The 25,477-nt window shown below is 41.3% G+C and overlaps 1 protein-coding gene across 2 annotated transcripts in view; it reads right to left on the bottom strand.

The window, feature by feature from the left end:
- Positions 1–25,477, bottom strand: part of ERP44 (endoplasmic reticulum protein 44) — a 56,965-nt gene that overhangs the window by 1,486 nt on the left and 30,002 nt on the right. For both annotated transcript variants that reach the window (XM_068147522.1, XM_068147523.1), the window contains exons 5-11: positions 19,773–19,957; positions 18,629–18,744; positions 11,872–11,929; positions 10,433–10,549; positions 6,462–6,573; positions 5,900–6,041; positions 2,925–3,027 (exon numbers count right to left, since the gene is read on the bottom strand). In XM_068147522.1, the coding sequence (XP_068003623.1) occupies positions 2,925–3,027; positions 5,900–6,041; positions 6,462–6,573; positions 10,433–10,549; positions 11,872–11,929; positions 18,629–18,744; positions 19,773–19,957 (833 nt within the window). The remainder of the gene's footprint in view (positions 1–2,924; positions 3,028–5,899; positions 6,042–6,461; positions 6,574–10,432; positions 10,550–11,871; positions 11,930–18,628; positions 18,745–19,772; positions 19,958–25,477) is intronic.

Here is a 25,477-nt window from a genome sequence, read left to right as displayed (position 1 = left end):
CTGAGGTAATGAAAAGTTGCCTGACAGGCTGCTACATTTGCACTTTTCAGCATGACACCACACACAAGGCTGATCAAGACACAGTTATAAGACTGGTCTGACTAGATGGGCTTGTGGCTGGTAAAGCATTTTCTGCCTCTTGTATTAAAGTAACACTATGATGGCGTGACTACAGCAGTGGGCAAAAGATGACCTATAGATGTCATCTGTCTGGACTTCTGCAAGGCCTTTGTCATGGTAGGGCCAAACAGCCCCAGCACAAACCCAGACAGACTCTAAGGTGTCTAGACACGGTCCCCCTCTCCCCCATCCTTCCTGCAGAAAGTCAGGGTAACATGGGAAGAGGAACAAAGGGGACAGGACCATGCGTGTCTGGTAAACAACCTGTATCTGGGGTAGGGGCATGTGTTCTGGCCACAGCCTGGCAGAACCCCTTCCCGTTGGGTAACTAGGTGCTGGTTTCAGTGCCCGACTGGCCCAATCGAATCTCAGGCAAGATTTATATACAGGTTGATTTTTAGTTGCCTGTGCCTTGCTCACGCCTTGCTTGAACTCCTGTTCAAGCCTTGTGTACTTGAACCTGCTTGGACAAGTCTGGCTTGAAGTTGCCTTGAGCTGCATAGCCTTGATTTGCCTGGTCCAGAGCCTGGGATATAGCCATGAGCCTACACACCGCAAACTATGGGAGAATGTACGAGCTTAGGCATTGGAGCCAAGCCTGCTTCCCCTTGCGACCAGGATTTTGCTGTGCCTCAACTTCCTCAGGACAAAGCAAGCACCTGTCGCGATAGCGTCGTCAACAGCCTGCCGTCCGCTGAAGCCAGACCAGCCATTGACAACCGCGTGGCCTTCCTGCTGGCAACCTGCTGTGCGTGGTGCATGAGCACCCCAAAGCCTCTAATACACAGCAGCAGCAGCACTCCCTACATGGGTACAACCAGCTGTAATTAATTCATTGCCTCTTTGGCTTAACAGTTCTTGTAGAGTCTCCCCCATACTGTGGTCGAGCGCCATTTTGCTCCCAGGGTGTCCTCTTTCTGTCCTATTCTTCCTGGTTTGCATAACAAGTTAAATTGTTATAGCTGCCCAAATGCTGTACATTCCCACTGCAAATATATTCTAACTGGACATTGAACCTTTTGATATGTTTTGGCAATTTTCATGTTGACACATGGATTTGATGGGTGGATGTTCACTGGATATGAAACTGGCTGGATGGCTGCATCCAGAGGGTAGTGCTCAATGGTTTGAAGTCCAGATGGAGATTGGTGACAAGTGGTACCCTTCATACTGGGACCAGTACTGTTTAATGTTTTTATCAGTGATACAGACATTGGGATTGAGTGCACCATCAGCAAGTGTGCAGCTGACACCAAGCTGAGTGGTGCTGTTGATATGCCAGAGTAACAGAATGTCATACAGAAGGACCTGGACAAGCTGGAGAGGTGGGCCCAGGTGAACCCCATGAGCTTTAACAAGATCAAGTGTAGGGTCCTGCACCTGGGTCAGAACAATCCTCATTATCAATACAAGCTGGGGGAGGAGGTGATAGAAGCAGCCCTGTGGAAAAAAGACTTGGGAGTTCTGGTGGACAAGAAGATGGACATGAACTAACAGTATGTGCTTGCAGCCCGGAAGACAAACAGCATCCTGGGCTGCATCAAAAGATGTGGTGGAGCAGATCCAGAGAGGTGATTCTGCCACTTTTGTCTTGTAAGACCTCACCAGCAGTACTGTGTCCAGGCCTGGAGTACTCAAGACAGGAAGTGCATGGACCTGCTGGATCAGGTTCAGAGTGGGGCCGTGAAAATGGTCAGGGGGTTGGAGCAACTCTCCTACAAGGACAGGCTGAGGGATCTGGGGTTGTTCAGCGTGGAGAAGAGGAGGCTCTGGGGAGACCTAATAATGACCTTCCACTACCTGAAGGGGGCCTACAAGAAGGCTGGAGGGGAACTGTCTACAAAGGCCTGTGGTGATAGGACAAGGGGCAATAGTTTGAAATTAAGAGGAGATTTAGATTGGATGTTAGGAACAAATTTTTCACCATGAGGGTGGTGGAACACTGGAACAGGTTGCCCAGGGAGGTGGTTGAAGCCCCATCCTTGGGGATATTTAAGGTCAGGCTTGACAAGGCTCTGGGCAACCTAGTGTAGTGGAGGATATCCCTGCTTACTACAGGCAGGTGGGGACTAGATGACTCTTGGTGGTCCTTTCCAATCCAAACCATTCTATGACTCTGTGTTGTCTGGAGAAGGATCTAGTACTTGTGCTCCTGAAGAGATCCTAGGAGTGACTTCCAGGCACATAATTATACAGCATGACAACACGTGAGCAGAACATGAGGAATCCAAACTGGCAGGTGCAGCCTGTGACCACTATTAATGCCACATGTTAACTACATTAATAAAAGCAATAAGCCCTATTAGCACTTATCAACTTTTTGTTGATGCTCTAATAATCTGCCTCCTGCTTCTATTGGTGACCACAAGTAAATATATAAATCCTTCAGTCAGATGATGTTTCCCCTTTTAAGAACCCTCTCAGTGTGTCTTGTGGGAGATAACACATCTATGATGCATCATCAGTTTCTGAAATGAAATCACATCAGAACATAAGAGCAGCTTGATGAGTTCAGAACAAAGGGACAAATACCTATTTCAGTGAAGAAAAATAGGTCTTTATACTCCTCCTTTACTCAAGGCCTACAGACATCATACTTCCTCCTAACCATACTCCTGCCTTTACTCAAAGAAAGTTCAAGGAAGAGCCAAGCATAAGCAGCAACGTGATGCTTCTCCAAACAGATTTCTCTTTCAGGGGACTGAAGTTACAAGTAGACACATATTCAAAAGTACAGCTCTGACAAGGAGTAGAAAAATGTTTGTTTTAAATGGTAAAATTACAGGTATTTGTGGTAGCCTTACCTGTCCAGGTGCTACATCAGTTGGATCAGGGCCATGATGAAACTCTCTATGCAGTTTTCCAGAATGCAAGTCTAGTACAAATTGCTTCAGCTTACCTGGAACTCTGGAACAGATCCAACAGAAACATCCATGTTTTATCACAAGTTAAGTCCAAACACAGAAAGACTTAAAAGTGCATTGTTTAGAGAAGCCAACTTCTGTTTATCTAGCACACTATGTCAGCTTTTAGGTGATTAATAGAGGACAGGAAGCCAAATGGTTTGTTAAGGTATCCTACCAGCTTCTTTTTCTTTTCACTGTCTCTTGAGAACACAGCAAGTATTTCATCTTTTCAATAACTCCCACAGAGTTGTACTAGCCAATAACTTCATTGTATACTCACTGCAGCTCCCCACTAACCATAATGTAAGAGGCAACAGCAGGCTCCAAATGCACAGCTTACAGATACAAATGACAGTTGGGTAGCCGTATTGACAAAACATCTTTGAAAGGCTCTCTAGCATCTGAGCAACAGCACATACACTGGAGATAAGCACTAAGAGGATATCAATGTAAATCTAATCTGAGATCATCTACTGTCACCCACAGTAAATGTGCTAAACTACAGCATCCAATTTTATTTGTGAAATGTCAAAGACACTGAAAAGCTTAAAACAAAGACTTGATCTCCTAAGTATTAAAGATGAGATAAAAAACGACGCTGTGAGCACTATGCACACAATCAATACGTCATGTAGCAATGGAGACAGGTTCTGTAGAGAGTCTTTCATCAGGGCAATTATTACATTTAAAGAAGAGGAACAAAGTGTGGTCAGACAGGCTATCACCAGTACTTCAGATCACCAGAAAACTCTTTAGATAAAACGTAGTATATTTGTCAGAGTCAGAGAGTATCACTACAGCAATGTCTGTAACTGATCAGTATTGCAGTGGTACTTTGAGGGGGTCTCTTCCCTTCCTAGATAACATCAAAAATTAGTAGTGATAGAGAAAAGGGGCTCATTCCAGCCTAGTTGTAAGGACAGTAGAATCACTACTCCCTGATTTATCTTGGGCCCCTGTCCTGTTCTAGATCAGGCACACTGCTGAAGGCATTCCCCTCCAACCTCTTCTCCACTCCTAAAGCAATGAGGGCATTTGGTGCCTACAGCTTCTTGCAGTGCTCTGATTTATAGGTATAAAGTTGCTACTCTCCAAAAAGACAACTCCCCAAAGAGGAAAGCTTTCAGTGGGCCAGTTCTGAGAGCATCACATCCAAAGCCTATTGGTTGGTGGCAGCACTGAGATTAAAACAGGCAGTTTGGGGCCAGTTTGTAAAAGAGCCCAGAAAATGTCTTAAGGTGGCAAAAAACCTTGCAGGCTGATGAAAGTTTCAGAATTAAGATTTAACCTATTATTAAAAAAACAAAACAACACAAACCCAAGCCACAAACCAGCAACAAAACCCCAAGCCGTACACACACACAAGAGTATCACCCCATGAGCTTCAAGCTCTCCTTGTTTCCAAACTCTTTGTTAGGTATTTATAAATATCAGCTCAATCTCCTAGAATAAGGTTGAATAATTATTTATCATTTAGGAACTGTCTACAATCCTGACACATTTCTCTCATCTTCATTTGTATGTAGCAATTGGTATACAAACAAGCGAGTAGCTGTTATTACTCAGAAACAGAATGTGTAACACACACAAAATCTGAAAGTCTAAACTCTCTTCCCCTAAAGAGAGATTAATTCATTTTAGAAAGTGACAACAAAAACAGCACTTTCAAAATGCAAATATCCCTTTTGTTTTCTTCTAAACGCACCAGCGTGTGTGGTGAACATCACCTTCCAAAGAAACGGAACACAGCAAGGAACACAGTCGCTATCAGAGTCTCCACGTACACGGCTTTAGATGTTTGAACAGCACTACTTGAGATACATCAAATGGAGACTGCATTGTAAGAGTAAGACTGGGGAAATTGTAGGGAGAAACTGAGTTTGAGCCCTCCTTCCAAATGTCAGCATTGCCTCCTGGAATGAGGTTATGTTCACACTGAAAGCTATGTCTGAGCTTTGAATCCTTGGCTTTGACAAAAACTTGAATACCCTGAATTTTTTAGAGTACAAAGGGGCAAATATTCAAGTCTTAAATCACAGGCATCTAACCAAGACCTAGCAAGCAGTGTGTAAGGAGGTACCTCCTTTGAGACAGAAACTAGAGTTTAATGCACAACTTGAAGACAAAGACAGAGCACTTCTCTTGTGCTGAAAGCCCCTGAAGATAACACTTGCGCATCTTCACTCTTCAGCTGAGCCATGGGAGACAGAGCATCTGCTTCCAGGGCAGTACACCACGCAGAGATGGGCTGATGCAAAGCGGATTACCACGCTGGTGTTTCGCCTATACACCCTGATGTTCTCTCTCACATATTTTATCCAGATAACATGCCAGTGAACATCCATTTTCCAAGCTGCATGTGGAAAATTTCAGAAACCAACAGAACAAGGGTTTCTCTGCCAGCTTCCTAGGTTTAGATTAATGCAGGAAGGCTGGAATTACATGGCAGGAAAAACCCAAACCAGCATGTTTTGAATTCTTACAGGGTGCATTTTACAATAATCATCACATAACACAGCACTTAAACATTCCAAACAGGATTTTAAACCTTTTAAAGTAGATCAATATATCTGGATTACCACTGAAAATACCAATGCCAGGCTCCAAATGCCTAAATACTAGGGGAAAATAACAAAACTTTGAGATAAAAGAGCGGTATCTAAAAGCTTAATTTGAGATTCTCTTCTTGCATGAAACAATGCAACTCTGTTTAAACAATGCTTCACACCAGTTCATGTTGCTTCAAGGCCCACACATAGACAGCTTTACCTGTCCCAGATTTATTCATCACCCTACCACAGCACTGATTAAAATACGAGCACGTCTTTCCTCTTGGCCTTTGCCATTTAAAACGCACAAAGCAAAATACTTACGACAAGTCACTGAAGTCTGGGAAGACATACATGTGCCTAAAGCTATCAATGGCAATAACAGGGCAGTCTGCTGGGGTCTTCTGAATGTGGAGGAGTGGGTGCCTGAATTTATCACAGTCAGCATGGAGGAAGTTTATCGTACCTTGAAATTGTGAGCAAACAAGAAATCCACACTAAGATTACTTTAATTATTATCTTGAAACCCTAGCCACTGTTGTAACTGTAACAAACTATGAGATAGATAGAACACACAACACTTGAAAGTAGATTTAAACAACCAGCATCACCAAAACAAGGGATTTTCTTAAAGTATTTTTTGCCCTCTCAAGCTGTATTAAGGCATTTAGAAAAGAAGGATTTCTGGAGTAGTTAATTACTAATAAATTGTGAATCTATTTCAATCTTTTCTAGAGGAATTGGCTCTCAGTGTCAAAAGTACATAAATCACTTTCGTCTCAAGAGATTTAAAGCTAGGGTTCTCTTTGGCCTTTCCTTCCACTCTGAGTTTGCCTGACAAAAATTATACCAGTGAACCCAAGAAGCAGTAGGAGCTACTACAAACCTTTTTCACTTATTAACTGTCGTGCAACCTCCTGTTGGAATTTCTCTAAACTCTCCAAGTCATCTTTCATGTGGAAAAGTATGAGAAAAGGAAGGCCTTCTTCTGTCAGTTCCTGCACAGAAAACAAATGGCAAATCTAATTTCTTCCATTTCTTAAGGGCACTTATTTAAGTGTTTCCAGCAATTTGCAAATTCAGTGAGATTTCTACTTGAAAACCACCTGAAAGAGCAGGGACTAAAGATGTGAACTGTTAACCATTCATCTAAGATACCAGAGTGATACAGTCAACCACGTTTCCTTCCTCTATGACATACAGAAGGCAAAGGGTGAAGGTATTTCATGATGAGCATTTTGGGAAGGGATACACTTGCACAGGAGACTTGCCCCAAAGAAATATTCTAATACTGAGAAAATTCAACATCTTCTTAGAAACAGCAATAAAGCCTGAACAGCACAGTATTAAATATTACCAAAAGTTGAGAGTGTTTTCTAGACATAGCTTGGTTCATGTAGTCATTTGGCAGGGTGTTAGCATAACAGAATGAATATATTTAAATAACTCCATCTTAATAAAATAAAGACCTGAAAAGAAGCTAGTGGCATAGCTAGACCAGTAGATCACTTACAGCCAAGTTCTACTTGTTTGTCAGTGTCTCCTGACTGTTCATTAGTATAACACAATTATTGTGTCAACAGGCTAATACATAGCTGAAATTGATCAAGAAGCACAAACCTCTGCTGGACAGGCAGCCCCCTCTCCTATCAGAAGATGGGGAAAAGTATTATATACCACTATGATTATGTGTCCATCTCCTCATTCACTTCAGCAGGTACACTTACAGAGGGAGATCTCCTAAAGAGAGATTGGTATTCAAGCTCTAAGCTCCCCTCTTCCCTGCAAGCAGCTAAAAGGACCACCTCAGTGAAAGGTATTCTCAAGATCAATTCATCTTCAAGCAGGGAGTTAGAACAGCTGGTTTGAAAGTCTTGCTAATTTTGGCCCTAACTTGTTTCTATAAAATACCTTTTGTTTGCTTTTCTATTCCAGCTTCCACAGAATGTCTTACTGATCATGATGTGGCAAGTGGAATAGCTATTTCATTTATTTGGATTGCTCCCTCAAAAGCTACAGCCTCATTTGGCACTGAAAATATCACATTTGCCAGTAGATCTGAGCTTCCCAGATTACTTCTGCACGTCTTAGAGAAACTTCTTGCCTTTTACAGTTCAGTACCATCATTTGACCATATGGTTCATTGTATTCATACAATGTGAAAGTAAACAGACTAATTACAGGTTAAATGGTGATTTATTCTGAATGATATAACTGATCCAAACAGCCTTTTTGGGTGAGGTACAGGGACTCTCTCTCAAATGGACAGCCTTCTCAAGCAGAAGACCTTGCTTCAGAGTTCAGTGACTGTGTGGTCTAAAGTCACAGTGATGAACTCTGCCCAGATTGGGTATCTCCCCGACCAGCCTGTCCGTGGCACTTTATCTGATAATGAAAACATTAAGAAAGAAAATGAGAGAAAAACCTACCAGCACTTTAAAGAAGGCAATTTTCATTTCTAAAATTGTCTGTAAAATCTGTAGTAGAGTTTTTCTATTTTATTTATGCAGTGTTCTAGTACCATAAACACAGTTAACAGTCACAGCACTTCATATTTTTACCCTGTAATATTGTGCAGCATGCATTAGGAGCCCATTTGAATACTGTACAATCTCAGCAGGCAGAACTATCCCAATTTTGGCACGTTTGAATTTGTTTGGGTACTGGCAGCACTGAAAATTTTAAACAAATGTTGCTAGGCAAAATGTCACATTGGAATTGTAAATATCTGCCTAAGTAAACAGGAACTGAGGGTTGAGAGTACAAGCAGAAAAACCATGACAAGGTGGTACAAGCTGACCATGATGAGCCTTGGCTTAAAAGGCTCAGAATCTTATTTCACTATGGGAGAAGTACACCAGGAATCTACCACACACTTCCAAAGGTTTTAATACATGCTGAGTTTTGAGTTGCAAATGAAGAATTCAAATCTGACTAACAGAACTTCCCAATAGATGTTGATGGAGTTAACTAGAAGACAGTACACAAATCATGATGTGCATTCTGCCCTGTCCCTCTGTCACGCAACCCAACATGCTGTGCATGCCCAGAACAGCACTGCTACAAACACTGCAGATTGAGGCTAAAAAAGTTTTGTCAACTGAGAACAAATCATATGACTGATTTGTTGGTTTCTAATCCATTGTGGACTATGTACTGCAATCTGTTACAAACCCTGGCAGTTTTTCTAGCAGATGATGTGGCTGTGTACAAATACTCCTTTTGAGGTATGACAAGCCTGCTGATTTTCCAAAGATTTTTCTCCTGTTGCTTATTGCAAAAGAAGTTAAAAATAAGTAAAATAATTATAAAATAAGTTAAAAATAATACATTTACTGTAAAATAAGTTATAAAAAAGAAAGAATTATAATATGGAGTTGGAAACAGATGAAAGAGGAGCAAGTTACTAAAGGAAACAAAAGCATTGCAAGAAAGTAAGGATAGCAAGAAGAAGAAAGATGTTTAAAAGCAGACCCCTAAATTTCATCTCAGGAATTACAGCTACAAGAAGAAACCCAAGGGGAAAAGCATGTAAAGCTAAATAGATTAAGAAGGAACCAGTGGTTAAACACAGATTCACACACACACATGAATAAATTAAAATAGTAATAATCACATCACGTGGCTTTTATTACAATTCCCAGCAGATTGGCAGTTCTGTAGGTGGTTGGCTATCATTTAATGTGTTTATTTATTAGATAATGCTCTGGAAGTGGTTAATACAATCACATATTTCTACTCTTGATTGTATATAACTAAGAGTGCCGGGTTCTGCACATTGGCCACAACAACCCCACGCAGTGCTACAGGCTGGTGTCAGAGTGGATGGAGTGTCGCCAGGCAGAGAGGGACCTGGGAGTACTGGTTGATAGTAGGCTGAACATGAGCCTGCAGTGTGCCCAGGCAGCCAAGAGGGCCAATGGCATCCTGGCCTGTATCAGGAACAGTGTGGCCAGCAGGAGCAGGGAGGTCATTCTGCCCCTGTACACTGCACTGGTAAGGCCACACCTTGAGTCCTGTGTCCAGTTCTAGGCCTCTCGTTTAGGAAGGATGTTGACTTGACGGAACGTGTCCGGAGAAGGGCAGCGAAGTTGGTGAGGGATTTGGAGCACAAGCCCTGTGAGGAGAGGCTGAGGGAGCTGAGGCTGCTTAGCCTGGAGATGAGGAGGCTGAGGGGAGACCTTATTGCTCTCTACAACTACCTGAAGGGAGGTTGTAGACAGGCAGGGGCTGGTCTCTTCTTCCAGGCAATCAGCACCAGAACACGAGGACACAGTCTCAAGGTGTACCAGGGGAGGTTTAGGCTGGAGGTTAGGAAGAAATTCTACACAGAGAGAGTGATTGCCCATTGGAATGGGCTGCCTGGGGAGGTGGTGGAGTCACCATCTTTGGAGGTGTTCAGGAGGAGACTTGATGGGGTGCTTGGTGCCATGGTTTAGTTGATTAGGTGGTGTTGGATGATGGGGTAGACACGAGTCATAACATCAGTATAAACAACACATCATGACTTTAGATATGTAATACAGCTTACTGAAGGTGTTACACACCCATATGTACTTACACTCATTCTAACACATGCACATTCTTAGCATCCACACCCCACAAACCAGCAGACATTTCTTAACTGATCTGTATGCACAATTATAAACTCTTACTTCAGTAGTGTATGAAGCCACTGCAAATCTGCCTGCAGTGAATTTCCAGTCTCACCAAAAATACTCCAAAAGAATGAAAAAGCATCACCTAACTTATTTTCTGCCCAAAGCAAAGATTGCAGAAGGTTCTATGGCATGGATTAGAGACATTTTGGTTTTGAGAAAGAAACAACAGAAGTAGAATGGTAGAAAAAGTTCTTACCTCCCCATTTTCAAATGTAATTTCTCGAACTAGTGGCACACATTTATCTTGTGTCCATGCATAAATCAAATCAAAATTGGTTAGGGAGCCTAAATACACCATATCTGGAGCGTTTTCCTGGTGAAAAGAAAAATATACTAGTTAAGAAACAGTGAAAATTATATTGCCACGTGCAAAGAAGATTATCAACATAAAAGCAATGCTATCCTTGTAAGTACTGAAACCCAGTTGCATAATCCACATTCAACCCTTGTGCATGCAGTGCTTCCATTAACTATGTCACAAAAGTACAACAGGAAAGGAACTGTTATATATGATCATTTACACAGCCAACCCCATTTTTAAAGACCATTTAAGAAGAATTGAAAAAAGAATTTGTTTCCAAACTGAGGATGCTTCAAACAGAAGCTGTTTAGACTCCTGTCAGACTGAGAAATAGTATCTTCATGCCTAAACCCCCCCATTTAGATATAAACTGAAAACAGATATCAAACCTCATCCTGCTGGCAGCTACAAAGATGCTCAAAAAAATAACCCCTCCCAGTGACCTAGAGGGCTCAAACCTGGGGTTTTACATTTGCTTTGCCAAAGAGTGATGAATAAATATTTTTTCCTTTATTTGCCAGTAGTTTTAACTCAGGATGCAGGGCTGTCATCTTTTAATGCAATTACAGCTCTGGTTACGTGAAGCGAAGCATGACTCCGCAAGCGCTGGCCACGATTAAGCACGCTTTAATTGACAAATGCCAAAGAAATTAGGCAACCTAATAAATTCTGGTTTTGCAGAACAAAGTTTGAAATGCTCTTCCCTCTTAGGTCTTCTTTTATAAGCAACTCTTTCCATACAATAGATTTGTGAGAAGAGCAGGTTTTCAGGTATTATGGTCATAAGAAGCAATTCTTGATGATTTTCCTCTGCGCTGATTTTTCCTCTAGCAAAACTCTGTTTATGAGAGTTTGTTAACATAAGTAATTTTACTAATTCCTAGGGTTTTTTAGTGAAGAGAATGGTTCTTAGCCCTTGTGGGATTAAGACAGGCAAGTGGCAGCCAGAACAATAATTAGTAATTGTCACTTGCTTTCAAACACACAGCTGTTGAACTTCAGGGATTTTAAAGAGTCCTACAGAACACAAAGTATCTACACACACGAGTTGACTGTGTTTCCATGGAAAAAAGCCCCAAAACCTTCTGGACAACGACATTTAAGGTGACAGACTTTGTTTTTGTGCACTTAATTGGCAACAAATGAGACTGGAATCTCTTTCACCGACTCAGAAACACGAGTTCCTATGATCCTATTTCTCACAATAGTTAGCAATGAAATAAAATTAAGATTCAGGATGCATTAACATAGTGAATGTTCTGTGTAGAGCCTCCATTAGTTCATATTCATGTTTAATGACAGCAAGCAGAACATAAATGCATAGTTACACTTACCCCTGGTGGCTTGTAGATTACATTGTCTCCGCTAAATCTCTCTGCTTTTGAAATAGCCCTAAAACAAACCAACCAGTAAGCACGCCTTAGTACAGACTGAGATACCAACACCCATATTTTCATTTGTTATACTTTGCTGTTGTTATATTTTTTTTCCTTCAAAATTTGAGAATTGAAATCTTTGATCTTCACAGCAAACTGTAAAGCGACTCCTGCTGAAACTTGGCTTGGCTAGGTAAGAGGGCATTAAAGGAGTCAGTAACATGGGTCCCTAAGCTTAGTCTAAAGGACTGGAGTATCAGCACTGAGGTAGAAGTGCTGAATGCTAGTACAACTTTGCATAAGAGACCACCAGAGAAAAAGGTTAATGAAATAATATAACCATATATGTTGTTAAACATCTGTTCTCAAGGAATCTATACCTATTCTCAAGGAAGAAAAGGAGAGAAAGGTGGATTCTTGTTTGCATTCACTCTTCCTGTTCCTTTGTTTACACTAGAAATCTACCTCTTATCTACCCTGATAAAGAAAGGCTGTGAGGTGCTTTACCAGCACAGGCAATGAGAAAAAGAACAGCAAAAAAGCATATGCTGTCCATTTTACCCTCAAAACAGACCTAGAGAGCACAACACACAGCATGCAGCTTCTGACCAGTGATGATATGGTATGTGTGTATCTGGAGAAGACATAGGGTTAGTGCCTGGCATTCAATTACTCTATCACCTTACTGAGTTCCTGACCTGGCTCCAGAATGTTTTGCTCCTTAATCTCCTGAAAGCTCCTAGTTTGTACTCCCAAAATTGTAACATTTTATTCAACCAAATGGAATCCAACACAGGAAACAGAAAAAAAGAAAGGAAGATCCCAACAACAACAACAAACCCTTTCATCACCTCCAGATATTGAAAGAGGCTTCCTCTCCTCTCCCAAGCCTTTCTGTTCCAGTGCAAACCATGCTGGCAGACAGAAATCACTAGCTGCACATAACAAGAGAGTAAAATGAACCACCTGTTTCTTTTCCTTTTAGCAAAGGGTAAAAAGAAAGCACATTGGCCTCTGGGAAACATTAGCTAAGCGTTCCAGCTTCTCTAGTTATGGTACCTCTTCTGTGACCTCAGTATAAGCATTGGTGAAGACACACCAAGGAAAACAGCTTCAGTGCAGGTCGATCCGCAGTGGGGAAGGGAACTGTGGTGATGTGGTAGAATTCATCTCAGTGGAAATGAAGACTTGCTGATGAACAGCAACTGAGCAAATGGAATTTGTTGAGAACCAGACACTGATGTTCTGACCACACACAACAGGTAAGGGGATACCTTGCTTCCTTGATAAAGGAGTGAACTGGTCTGAATCAGACCCTCTTCAGATATCATGAAAGGATACAGACAAGTTGTGAAATTCTGGCAAACTCCATGAACTCAGTACTAAACTTTAACTGAAGAACAGGATGTAAGACCCCAGGAAATAATATGACTATGCAGGACTGTCCTGGGTAACTGAATGTATATGCGTGTCTTTACAAAATATAAAGCTGCTACTTTGTCTTGTTGGGGTGCAGGATCTGAGACATGAGTCTCCTTGCACCAAAACTTGTAGCAGATTGCCTGCTTTCTAAAACTTAAAACTGGAGTCTTAGAGGGTTTCCTTAGACAAATTTTATGGCATCAACAGTGCAAAGGGCTGACAATGAGCTCCACTGGGGGCTTTTTAAAGCTGGGAAAGTAGCTCGCTTGTGGCAGCAGCCAGTAACTTGTTGGCAGGCTGCTGAGGCACTGAGAGGACCACTGCCAGCAGAGCTAAAGGAGGCATCAACGTGCCAACAGTCACTGCCAAGACCACCCTCCTCTCTCAAGAGCAAACAAGCAGTGAGTGGCATCACCCAGGGCATCACCTGTGAGCACTAGGTGAATGTGCCTGTCTGCACAAGGTCAGGGTGCACATCCTACCTAGCCCCTGAGGCAGAAGAATGAGCACTCTTCAGAGAGTAAAGGCTGCACCTTTGGCTGGAGGGGGGTCTGCACCATCCCTGCTGGTGGTGATCAATGCCTCCACCAAGCTGCTGAGGGGAGAGGCTGCTGTGTGGAGGCAGGTTGCCAGAAATGCCTTTCCTTTGGGGCAGGGATCACCTGGTGAACCTGCTTGCGTGAGGTGTGCCCAGATGGAGGACCTCCTGCAGGAGGTGGCTGAGCTGCAGGAGACAGTGAAAAGGCTGCACAGCATCAAGGAGGTGGAAAAATAGATACTTGGATCCATGAGCAGTCTGTAGGTAACCTACAGTGGGATCAAGTGCACCTTCAGCAAGTTTGCTGCTGACACCAAACTGTGTGGTGCAGCCAACACATTGAATGGGATGTCATCCAGAGGGACCTTGATAGGCTGCACACGTGGGCATGCTCATGGGGTTCAACACGGCTAAGTGCAAGGTCCTGCACCAGGTTCAGGGCAATCCCAAGCACTAACACAGGCTGGGATGAGTGGATTGAGAGCAGCCCTGTAGAGAAGGATTTGGGGGTGCAGCTTAATGAGTTGCTTGACATGAGCCAGCAATGTGTGCTGGCAGCCCCCAAAAGCCAACTGTATCCTGGAGTGACTCAAAAGATATGTAGCCAAGGGAAGTGATTCTGCCCCTCTGCTCTGCTCCCATCACACCCCACCTGGAGTACTGTGTCCAGCTCTGAAGCCCCCAACACAAGAAGGCCATGAGTCTGTTGGAGAGGGTGACAAGATGATCAGAGGGCTGGAGCACCTCTCCTACAAGGCCAGGCTCAGGGAGTTGAGTCTGTAGAAGAGAAGGCTCTCAACAGAACTTATAGCAGCCTTTCACTATCTGAGGAGGGCCTACAGGAAGGCTGGAGAGGGACTATTTATAAAGGCTTGTGGTGATAGGAAAAGGGGCACTGGTTTTAAGTGGAGCAGGGTAGATTTATATTAGACATTGGGAAAAAGTTCTTTACTATGAGAGTGGTGACATACCAGAACAGGTTTCCCAGAGAAGCTGTGGATGTCTCATTCCTCAAAGTGTTTAAGATCCGGCTGGATGAGGCTTCCAAGTAACCTAGTCTACTGGGATGTGTCCCTGCTCAGGGCAGGGTTATTGGAATTAGATGATCTTTTAGGACCCTTCCAACTGAAGGCATTCTATGATTAAAAGATGTAAAGGAGTGAGGGGAGAAGTAAAACTCTCTCTATATATAGATCACTGCAAGACAAGGTAAATCTCCCAGGGGTCTAAAAAATTTAAAGGGCCAAGAAAAAAAAAACACAAAACATCATAAAGTTTAACTCAAAGTACCTACTCTTCATTGAATTTGATGTAGCTATCTTTTTCTTAACACACAAAAAACACACCTTGCACAGTATGCTCCACTTTAGAGACATGTATTTTAAAAAGCATCTTTGTGTTCTAGACACTGTGACTGCTCCCACAATGTGAAACCTCTGTTTACCCACAGAGGTAAACCACTCGCATCTCAGACAATCCTTCACTGAGTAAGAAGGAAGTGAAGACATAGAATCCACCTGCCCAGTCATTGCTTGGTAAGATGATAATAATCTACAATGAAATACATGCTCTAGGGTAAGCCTGGGGTGGAAACCAAAATGTCCTCTTCTAAGCCTTTCCACTTTAGTAGCTGCAGTTTCAACTGATTTGTTTCAGACAACTCAAAGTGGGGACATGATCTGAAAATCCCAAATGCCCAAAGATGCACCCTTTGAATGCAACTACCAAAAATGGAAACACTTCAGTCTGCATTTTGTCTTTTCTTAAAGCAGCAACACTGAAGGTGAACCTCTTGGAACCACACACCCCCCTCCCCCTGCCCTGCCTCCGTATCTGCTTGCCAATATAAAATTAAAACAGCTTCTAAATTTGCCACTCTCCCATGAGTTACCTACAGCTCCTCATAGCCTTTTCAGATAAAAGTATTTCTTGGCTGTTTGGTTCGGTTTTCTTCATTTGGCTTCTTATGCTCTAGCTCAGTGGCACAAACCCATTCTCTTCCATGCCTACAAACATTTCAGATTTATCCCTCTCCAATTCTACTTCTAAATCCTACCTCTAATATCTATTCATCCACATCCCTCCTATCTCCTTCTGCTTACAAGTCTTCTATCATTAATTTTGCTTTGCACTCACCTCAAATCTTATCTAAGAATAGTTTTAAGCATCAAGATGATGTGCCACAAAGTACCATAAATGCTGTTTAAAAAATCAGCTATTAGAACTACCTAAAGCCAGAATAATTTTTGAATAGCAGGAAGCAGTTATGCCCTGATAGAAGTCAGTAATGTACTTAATTTTTTCCTAATTGTTTTGAGCTGGAAGTTTTAACATGACAGCTCACACTACCATATACCTCCCAAACTGTGTAACTGCTGAACTCTCCATAGCAAAAGCAAAAATCCTTCCCAGAAGCTGTTAAGATACTCAGGCAGAAGAGTACAGCTGATCAGAGTCAATACCCCATGAAACATTTTGCTAAATATAATAGCAAATAATATTTAGGCCAATGGCATCCTGGCCTGTCTCAGAAATGGTGTGGCCAGCAGGAGCAGGGAAGTCATTGTGCCCTTGTACTCAGCACTGCTCAGGCCACACCTTGAATACTGGGCCCAGTTCTGGGCCCCTCAGTTGAAGAAGGATATTGAGACTCTTGAATGTGTCCAGAGAAGGGCAATGAGGCTGGGGAGAGGCCTCAAGCACAAGCCCTATGAGGAGAGGCTGAGGGAGCTGGGATTGTTTAGCCTGGAGAAGAGGAGGCTCAGGGGAGACCTTATTGATCCCTACAACTACCTGAAGGGTGGTTGTAACCAGGATGGGGTTGGTCTCTTCTCCCAGGCAATCAGCACCAGAACAAGAGGACGCAGTCTCAAGCTGCACCAGGGGAAGTTTAGGCTCAAGGTGAGGAGAAAGTTCTTCACTGAGAGAGTAATTCATCATTGGAATGCGCTGCCCAGGGAGGTGGTGGAGTCACCATCCCTGAAGGTGTTCAAGAGGGGACTGGATGTGGCACTTGGTGCCATGGTTTTGTAGTCATGAGGTCTGTGGTGACAGGTTGGACTTGATGATCTTTGAGGTCTTTTCCAACCTTATTGATTCTATGATTCTATGATCTGAATAGGAAACAGTTATATAGCCAGTATCTCCCTGAGAAGCTTGAGAGCCACAGCTAGTCAGAGAAAAAAAATAAATTGATTCCAAGGTTGGTGTCCAGAAGACTGCATTTTAAAACACTAACAGCTCCAAACTAGAAAGGGAAGAGGAGTGTGGAGAAGAATGATGACAATCCTGCCCTGCATCTGTAGCTATGAGTCAGAAATCATTAAATTCTGATCTGTTCTAATTAGACTGCATATTGCTTACCTCTGAAGAAACAAAACCAAAACCCCACAGTAACTACTTCAAGAATCCCCAACAAGCAAAGGCTAACGCTGAGTGGCAGGAGATGATCTGTCATTACATGAAGCTGCCAAATAGGACACTGAGCATGAACAGACTCAAACAGGAGAGCGAATCTTGGAAGCACTGTTTATCTTACTAGGGATTTTTTTTTAAACTGCATTCCTGAAAAGAATGAAAACTCATGAGGGGTCAAAAAATAATTAATAATAATAATAATTCAGACTAGCTCATCTGAGAAAAAAACATGGATGCATGCATCAGAAAACATGTGAGATAATGGTCACTCTTTGGGAATAAGAAAGATACACCTACAGATCACAAAATTACAAGACCTGATTATTTCTCACCCCCAAGGCTGCTTACTTACAGTCACAGAATACCTAATTGGGTATCCAACTGGGAACTGAAGGAGAACAACATTGCAAAGACTCTTCCCCACCCCCAGACTTTATTTTGGAAATATACTGGCAGAAGCATCAGTGACTGACAGCAAATCTTGTTCAACCAGAGAAAAGATTTTCTGCCTTGATATATCCTCTCCCTCTCTCTCCAATAGCAACTGCATACAGTATAAAAGCTAGTATAAGTCATGTAAATTCCTGATCTTGCTGATGTAGGTAGACTGCAAGCCACTGCATTCACACTAATTACTTTTAATGTGCCAGCACTACCCAATTTAACACTAAAAGAATCTATAATTGCATTTTATTATGAAAAAGAAATCACTCATGTTACTAAATGAATCTTTTAGTATTTTAAAATACTGCTGTCAATCTGTATCACAAGGAGAAATTTGAATTTCTGTAGTGAGAGTCAAGAATAGCCACCTATGTAGCTTATCACTGCAACTGTCTTTCTAAACCGTTACCACGTGCAGTGACATAGAACTCACATGAAACAAACCCAAACACTGAAATAAAGCATTTTGGAACAAGGTCCTCTCTTCTGAGATCAAGAAAAAATGAGCAGGCAAATACTGATTATTTTTTTTCCCCAAAGAAGATCTCAAACTCTTTCCTACTTCTTCCTTTCTTGTTTCAAAGAAGCAGGATTGTAGGACACAACTGTCTAGCATCACCCCTAAAATCTCCCCAGTTACAATTAAACTATATTGACAAAGAAAGAAAACCAGAAAGATGAAAAAAAATAAAATCTTATTTCACAGCAAACATTAAGGCTAGGAGAAGTTTATCCTTCTGTCTTTGTCTCAGTGTATTTATCTGTTAATGTCTAGTCTCTTCAGTTACGCCACAATGGAAGTACTAAAGAAGTCCATTCAATGAAATTAAATACAACTCATTAACATAATTTCAATAATGAAGTCATGCAAAAACCTCAAATTTTAAAACTTACCCAAAGGCAGACAGGAACACACAATCATCATGTAATATATTTGCTACTCTTTCAAATGTTCTGTAATTATCAGAGTCCTTCTGCTCAAAGTATCCAACAATATTTCTTCTGCTGCGCTGTAAAAACAAAGGGCAAATTATAACTTACCCCAATTTGTCAGAAACTAATCATTATTCCCAAAAGATATTAAGCACAGAGGTGCTATTCTTTCAACAGCCACTAACTGTACACAAGTTCTTTCTTTTCTGCTTTTTCAATATTGTGGTGGGTTAACGCCCATCCTGAAAACAAAAAACAAAGCAGGGTGGAGGGCTTGTGGGTACCGTGCCCTCCCTGCAGGGCATTTTCCCCCGGGAAGCTGAATCTGTTCCACTCCCCCCACCCCTGCCCAGCTAGGGTATAAAAAGCAGGGCATTGCAGCTATTATCTCCCCTTTTGGCTCCTGCCTCCCCTGGATGAGAGTTACTGTGGCTGCTTTCCTGCTCCTCTGCTATGTGGTCGGGCCTAATCATTCTCCCTGCTGCCTCCGTGCCTCTTCAGAGAGAGACTGGTTTTGTATTATTTTTTTTTTTGTCCCCCTCCCATCCATCCTTGTTCCTTGCCCTTGTAAACCTTACCTGTTATTGTTATATATATATTGTTTAAAGATAACTCTTAACCTCTCTACTTCCAAGCTGACTCCAAATGATTGTTTGGTGTATTTGCTCCTTCCTTTTTTTCGCCTCTCTGTTGGGAGGGAGGAGGAGGGAGTGGGGGAGAGATTCTCAGCCTTGCCCCCATCTGAGCTCTTAACTCCCAGTTAAGGCTTAAACCATCACAAATATCCTTAGGACTATTCTGCTAACAAGGAGTATTTGATGAAATACAACACTTGAGTCTCTTGCAACGATTAAACAGAAGTAATGTGGTAGTGGAGTGACTGTAACAAAATGAACACAGTTGAAAGTGATTATACTTGAGTAATTGGTAGTACTGGAAATGGTGCAGTTCCCCACTCAGTTTTAAAAACAGCACTCAACATTTCTGAATGGAAAAAAACAACCAACCACCAAGTAGTAAATATGTACTTCATACACATTGTTTGACCAGTCCAACGGTCAATAAATAAATAAAGATTTAGAAGGAATAAATGTGAAAGACTTACATCAAGAGAACTGATTTCTTCCAAATCCTGGACCTCCCGAATTGGGTTACTCTTCTGCTGCCTGATGTAATCTGCTATTGCTGTCACAGATCTCTGGCCTCTGTATTCTCTCTTCATCATCATTCCATTCCGGAAAAGTTTCAGAGTTGGGTATTTGCTTATCCTGTATCTCTGAGCTATATCAGCTACAAAGAAATTAATAAAACCAAAATGCTACAAATACAGAAATGCACTGAAGATGGTATCTTACACATGTGTATTTACACATCAGTGGCATCTCTGAACCAGGAGATACACATCCTTAACCAAGAACAAACTAAAACCCCAAACCTTAAACATCCCCAAAAAGAGAGAACGGAAGTTCTTCATAGAAAGAGTGATTGGCCATTGGAATGGGCTGCCCAGGGAGGTGGTGGAGTCACCGTCACTGGAGGTGTTTAGGAAGAGAGTGGATGGGGTGCTTGGTGTCATGGTTTAGTTGATTAGATAATGTTGGATTATAGGTTGGACTCGACGATCACAAACGTCTTTTCCAATCTGGTTAATTCTATTCTATTCTATTTCTCACATGGACCAATCTTCATCATGACCACAATGTGCCTCAATAAAGACTCAGCATATTTCCTACGAACTACTAGGAAGGCAAATTTAAAAGCATAACAAGAATGTGACAACCTTAAGTGCTTGCTAAATCTCATTTAATCCACATAAGAAAACATTAATCAAATAAACTACCCCCTATTAATATTTCTTTAAGCTCACTATGATTTTTATCTCAATTACAGTGCTGGAAATATAATTGTCATGCCTTACATTTTAGAGAATTTGAAGCCTGTAAAAACGTATTTCTTGAAGCTTACAAGGGCTAGAAGATTGCTGCTGCACTTCTGAGCTGTTCAGGTTTTGAATGAACACAAAATTTCAAGTTTTCTAAATTAAGACAAACACCTCTCTGATCAACCACTCTCAGCATTCCCTTCAAGGCAGTTCTTCATTCACCTCTGCACATGCTGCCCAGCTTTCTTCTAGGCTTAGACCATGCAGAGCTTCAAACAGCAAAGTATCATGTATTATTATTCATCTAATGTAAAACCACTAGCTATTTTCACCTTTATGTAACAGGTCAGTTATTAACACCAAGTTATTTCTTCATAAGACTTAACAAATGTAAGAGAACAATAAAAAAAATGGAAAGAGGCCTTACAGTAAAAGTAGAGACAAAGAAGAAAACTAAGCAGTCAATAAAGCCCAGTTTCCCACAAATGCATGTCCTGTGCCCCTTATCTTCAATTGCTACCAAAGGAAATAATCCAGTTCTTCACTATGCCCAAATACTTCAAGTGTCCCTTTGTGCATCTTCCACTTCGGTTAATCACTGGGACACAGGAAGTTGCAAGAGGTGTGGCAGATAGTTCCCAGCTACATCCTGATGGGGAAACATATTATAACACAATCACTTCACAGCAGTCTTTGCCACAGTGCAGAAACTGGTTTTGGTCATCTCCAATATCCAGTAACTGCTTCAATCAAATTTTGTAAGTACTTAAGAGATTTGAGTGGTCTTCTTTCAGATGTGGTTGAGGCTGAGCAAAAAGCTTCAAGGAGCTTTTATGAGGAATGACTGGAGAAACAAGGTAAGCAGATACATTTTGGATTCTTCAGGACAAAAAAAGAGACTAAAGCCAAAGAGACAAAGCACATAATGTGAAGCTTTTGCTTTAATTATGCCCTTACGATGACTCCTCTCCTGGAAATGTATCTAGAAACAAACCAACAAAAATCCCCTCAAGACTCAAGAGCTCCTATGAAAACCAGGTGCCCTCTATTGCAGAGTGGGATGCAGTTCACCTATCCTTCAATCATGTTTGTACCTAAACCCAACTAAATCCCAAAATACAAGAACTGCTTTATCGTTTGAGGTGATTCATTCCAGTCAGCTGCATCCACCTCACTTCCTTGTCTTTCTCAAGGTGAGGCAGTAAACTTCAACAGGTCAATTTATTCTTTGGAGACATTATGGAAAGTTTTATTCAGTCAACAGAGAAACGAAGGCATTGAAATTATGGGCTGAATTCATGTCCTGTTCCTTTTCACTGACTCCTCAGAAGTCAAAGGGTATACTTCAGGTGACCTGTATTGGCCCCCAGCAGGAAGGCAACCAAATAAGGGACCATCAGCATATCTGGCACAGCACTGAATGACATAATAACTAATCCTTTCTCACAAGAACTTTCTTCCCAATTACATATTTACCATGAAGCAGATTTGCTTTTTATCTTACACTTACTATTTTTTTTTAAATCATGGAGACAGAAATCCTGTGAAAACTATTACTCAGAGGCAATTGTCCTGGGCAAAATGCTGATAATTGGGCAGCTAACATACACCTCTTGCCTGCAAACCAAATTTAAAGCCCTGTGTGACTAGAAATAAGTCATGCCCCAGTGGTACTGTGTCTCTTACTCTCCTCCAGCACATAAAGCTCTCCACCGCTTTTGGCCATCCAAGAGATAACCCAAAGGTCTTAATTCCCTGCTGCCTGGATAACTCAGTGAAACCATTAGTAGTTTTAATTACAGTTAGAATACTTATCTCTTGTACCTTTAGTTACTGCAAACAGTCTTTGTATCAGCTGCACAATTTACATGAGTGAGAAGTGAAAACAAAATGCACACAGCAAAGGAATAAGAACTAGACCTACTTCACCAAAATGTTCTTTAACATCTCTCAAACCAGTAAGCTTCAAATCTTCACCAGCTAAGCCCAGTTCCTAACAAGCCCTGCATCACTGTAAAATATCACAAAATTCAGTCTATCAATTTTGACTAAGAAAGGGCTTAACCTGTTTCCTAAATACCCTGAAGAGTTTCTTAATGCAGTTCCAATGAAGGGTAAGACATTTTATATCCTCAATGCAGTGTACTTTTATTTCATATTAATACAAATTTCCCAAGGGAAGATACCAACGTATTCAATATTAACAAGTATGAGACCAATTCTATTTTCTTCCTTTAAATTTAATCACTTTTTAGTTCAAGTACCTAAGAGCTGCCTGCAAGAAGGTGACAAGTATGGCAGGGGAGGAATCACTTGGTATTTGCTCAGTGGAATACAAACAGAATCCAGCAAACCAAGCATTTGCCACCCTTCTCTCTGGTTGATAGGACCTCTGGTCTGACAGTACATCATCTATCAAACCTTGACTAGGGTCTGATAAGACACAAGAAACACTACATATCAAGGTTTCACATAGACACTTTGAGATCAAAAGACTTTTACCATAGCCAGAGAACACCAAACCCACACTTTGTCTCATAACTTGGGTCTTTTCCTTCAGGTTATTTCCACAATTACAACAGGATGCATGGATTGCAGAATGGTCATTCAGAGAGTCTTGAAGATTCTCCAAGATGGAGACTGCAGTCCCTAGGGATGAGGACCCTCACCAAATGCTGAATTTGTGGGGGGAAAAAAATGGCAAGAAAATGCCCACTGTGAAGACTGAATTCAAACATCATTTCCTAAGTCAGAATTTGCATGCTCTTTACAAATGACATTGAGATTCCATGAATACTGGTATTTGAACTAACACAGAGAGATGACAGTCCTACACAAGTAAGTATTTGAAAAGCATCTTTTTACAAAATATAAAATGCAAGTACATGAAAAATTGTTTGAATTCATTCAAAAGTCAAATAGAGTAAACCCTAAATGCTTCATTAAGCCCTGGCATTTGATACCAGTAGAGTTAGCATAAGCAGAGCAACTACAAAATTATATTCCTTTTAAAATTGGAAATATGCAATGCAAATACATGGAATATTGTTTGAACTCATTCACAGATCACATTAGTTATAGTAAAACCTAAATTAAAATTAAAAATATTTCCAGCCATTCTCACTGCCTATTTTCTGATAAAAAGAGGCATTTCAAACAAATAAGAGTAACCTACCTAAAGGAAAGCGAGGGGGAGGAAGTCTCTCAGCTATGACTTTACATTTTCTTCAGGTACTAAGGTACCCATAAAGGAATGAACTTGGTATTTTGCCCGATTAGTCATTAAATCACAAACCTAGTGCCTATGCTATCAGAACAGTTTCACAACAGTTATGATAGGAAGCTACTGACATACTTGATCATCTTATCTTCTACAAATCAGAAATTTCAAGGAGACTATTGAGTGCTGAATTCAGATAATTCTCTCCTCCCTGTTTTCAATGTGTGCCTGTTGGCATACAACCATTTCTAAATTGTTTAGACTATTTTCTGCTGTTCTTTCTACAAGCTCCAACAGGAATGCCTTCACAGTCACTCATCTTCACAGATGCACTGTATTGATACTTCTCTTGAAATACCAAGGAAAAAGCAAAGCTGCTTCTTATAGTAGGGATGAGACAGAAGCTTTTGTTGTTTTCAGAGAAACTTTTATATGAAGTCTGACATTTACACCATGTTCTCTAAGAGTCTCCCACATCATCTTCTGAGCAAGGTCCTCCAGGATAACATGCTTTCTGAACCATCTTTTGTGATCAATATTTTTATCTCTTGCACTGCCAGCTATTTCTCTGTTGTCTGAGCATTGTGTGTTCCTCTACTCAAAGGAATGCCAAACCTTTTGGGGTAGTGTCAGGCTTTTCACACAGTGTGTACACACATTACCAGAACCACAGCTTTAAGCAAGCACACAGCCTGTGACTTGATTCCCAGAATGTGTCAGACTTCATTGTTCTAGGTCAGCACCACAACACACTGTCCAAGGATTTCAGCTAGTACATTACATAATGCCACCAAGAATCTCAAGTCCATTGTCATTGAATTAAATGTACCATGAAGTAGACATTGAAAAACTGTCTCAAGACACACTGTATTGAAGTAGTAGAAGGTCCATCCTACTGAAGGGCCAGCAATATCTACAACAGTCAGGGTATCATCCCATCACTAACTTCCAGGATCATAATTCATACCATTAAATATTTAGATTTTAAGTCTTGGAGGACAAAAAAAATGTGTCCAATAGGATTTGAGCAATACTGATTATCTTAACTCTTCCTCATCCCCCATCTCAATAGTAACAAATGCCTTCAGCTGCATATTTGAAGCCAGGATTACCAAATGAGCATTCTGCTTGTTCACTTGAGATCAATCACATATTTTGGAAATCCCTTGGGCTACCTGGCAGGGCACATTAAGATAACAAATAAACTTTTAAAAATTGTATTTGATAAGTATCTTTTAACTCATTATTCTGTAAACATTTTTCTCTCAAGTTCACTTACAAAGGTCTTATTGCCTCCTACTTTCCTACATGCTGCACTACATTCACCTTATTGTTAAGTATGTCATAACACAGCATTAATTCTCCCCAGTTAAACTACTCTTGTGGAGCTTGCACACAATCATAAGACCTAGGAATATTTATAGGAGGCAGAAGTAGAAAGGAATTCTGGGAGACCACCTGAACTAGGCATCCTACCCCAAAGATCGTGATATTGGTAACTTGTACTTGATTTGGTCCATCATACAAGAAAAACGATCAATATTCTACATCAAGCTCAGCTACTAAGAAGCTGGGTAATAACAAATCTAGACCACCTTCTGCTGCAAAGGAGCATTCACAACAGCCATGCCTGCTCTTAGCAGGGTCTTGTCAGTAGGCATCCCCATAACCTTTTCTGACAGGCTAACAAAAAGGCTCTCCTGAGGAG

The sequence above is a fragment of the Melanerpes formicivorus genome, unplaced genomic scaffold (assembly GCF_026170545.1).
Source record: "Melanerpes formicivorus ecotype bairdi unplaced genomic scaffold, bMelFor1.0.p_v2 SCAF_15, whole genome shotgun sequence".
NCBI lineage: Eukaryota > Metazoa > Chordata > Aves > Piciformes > Picidae > Melanerpes > Melanerpes formicivorus.
The sequence above is the reverse complement of the archived record's forward strand: the minus strand, read 5'-3'. Positions and strand labels throughout refer to the sequence as shown.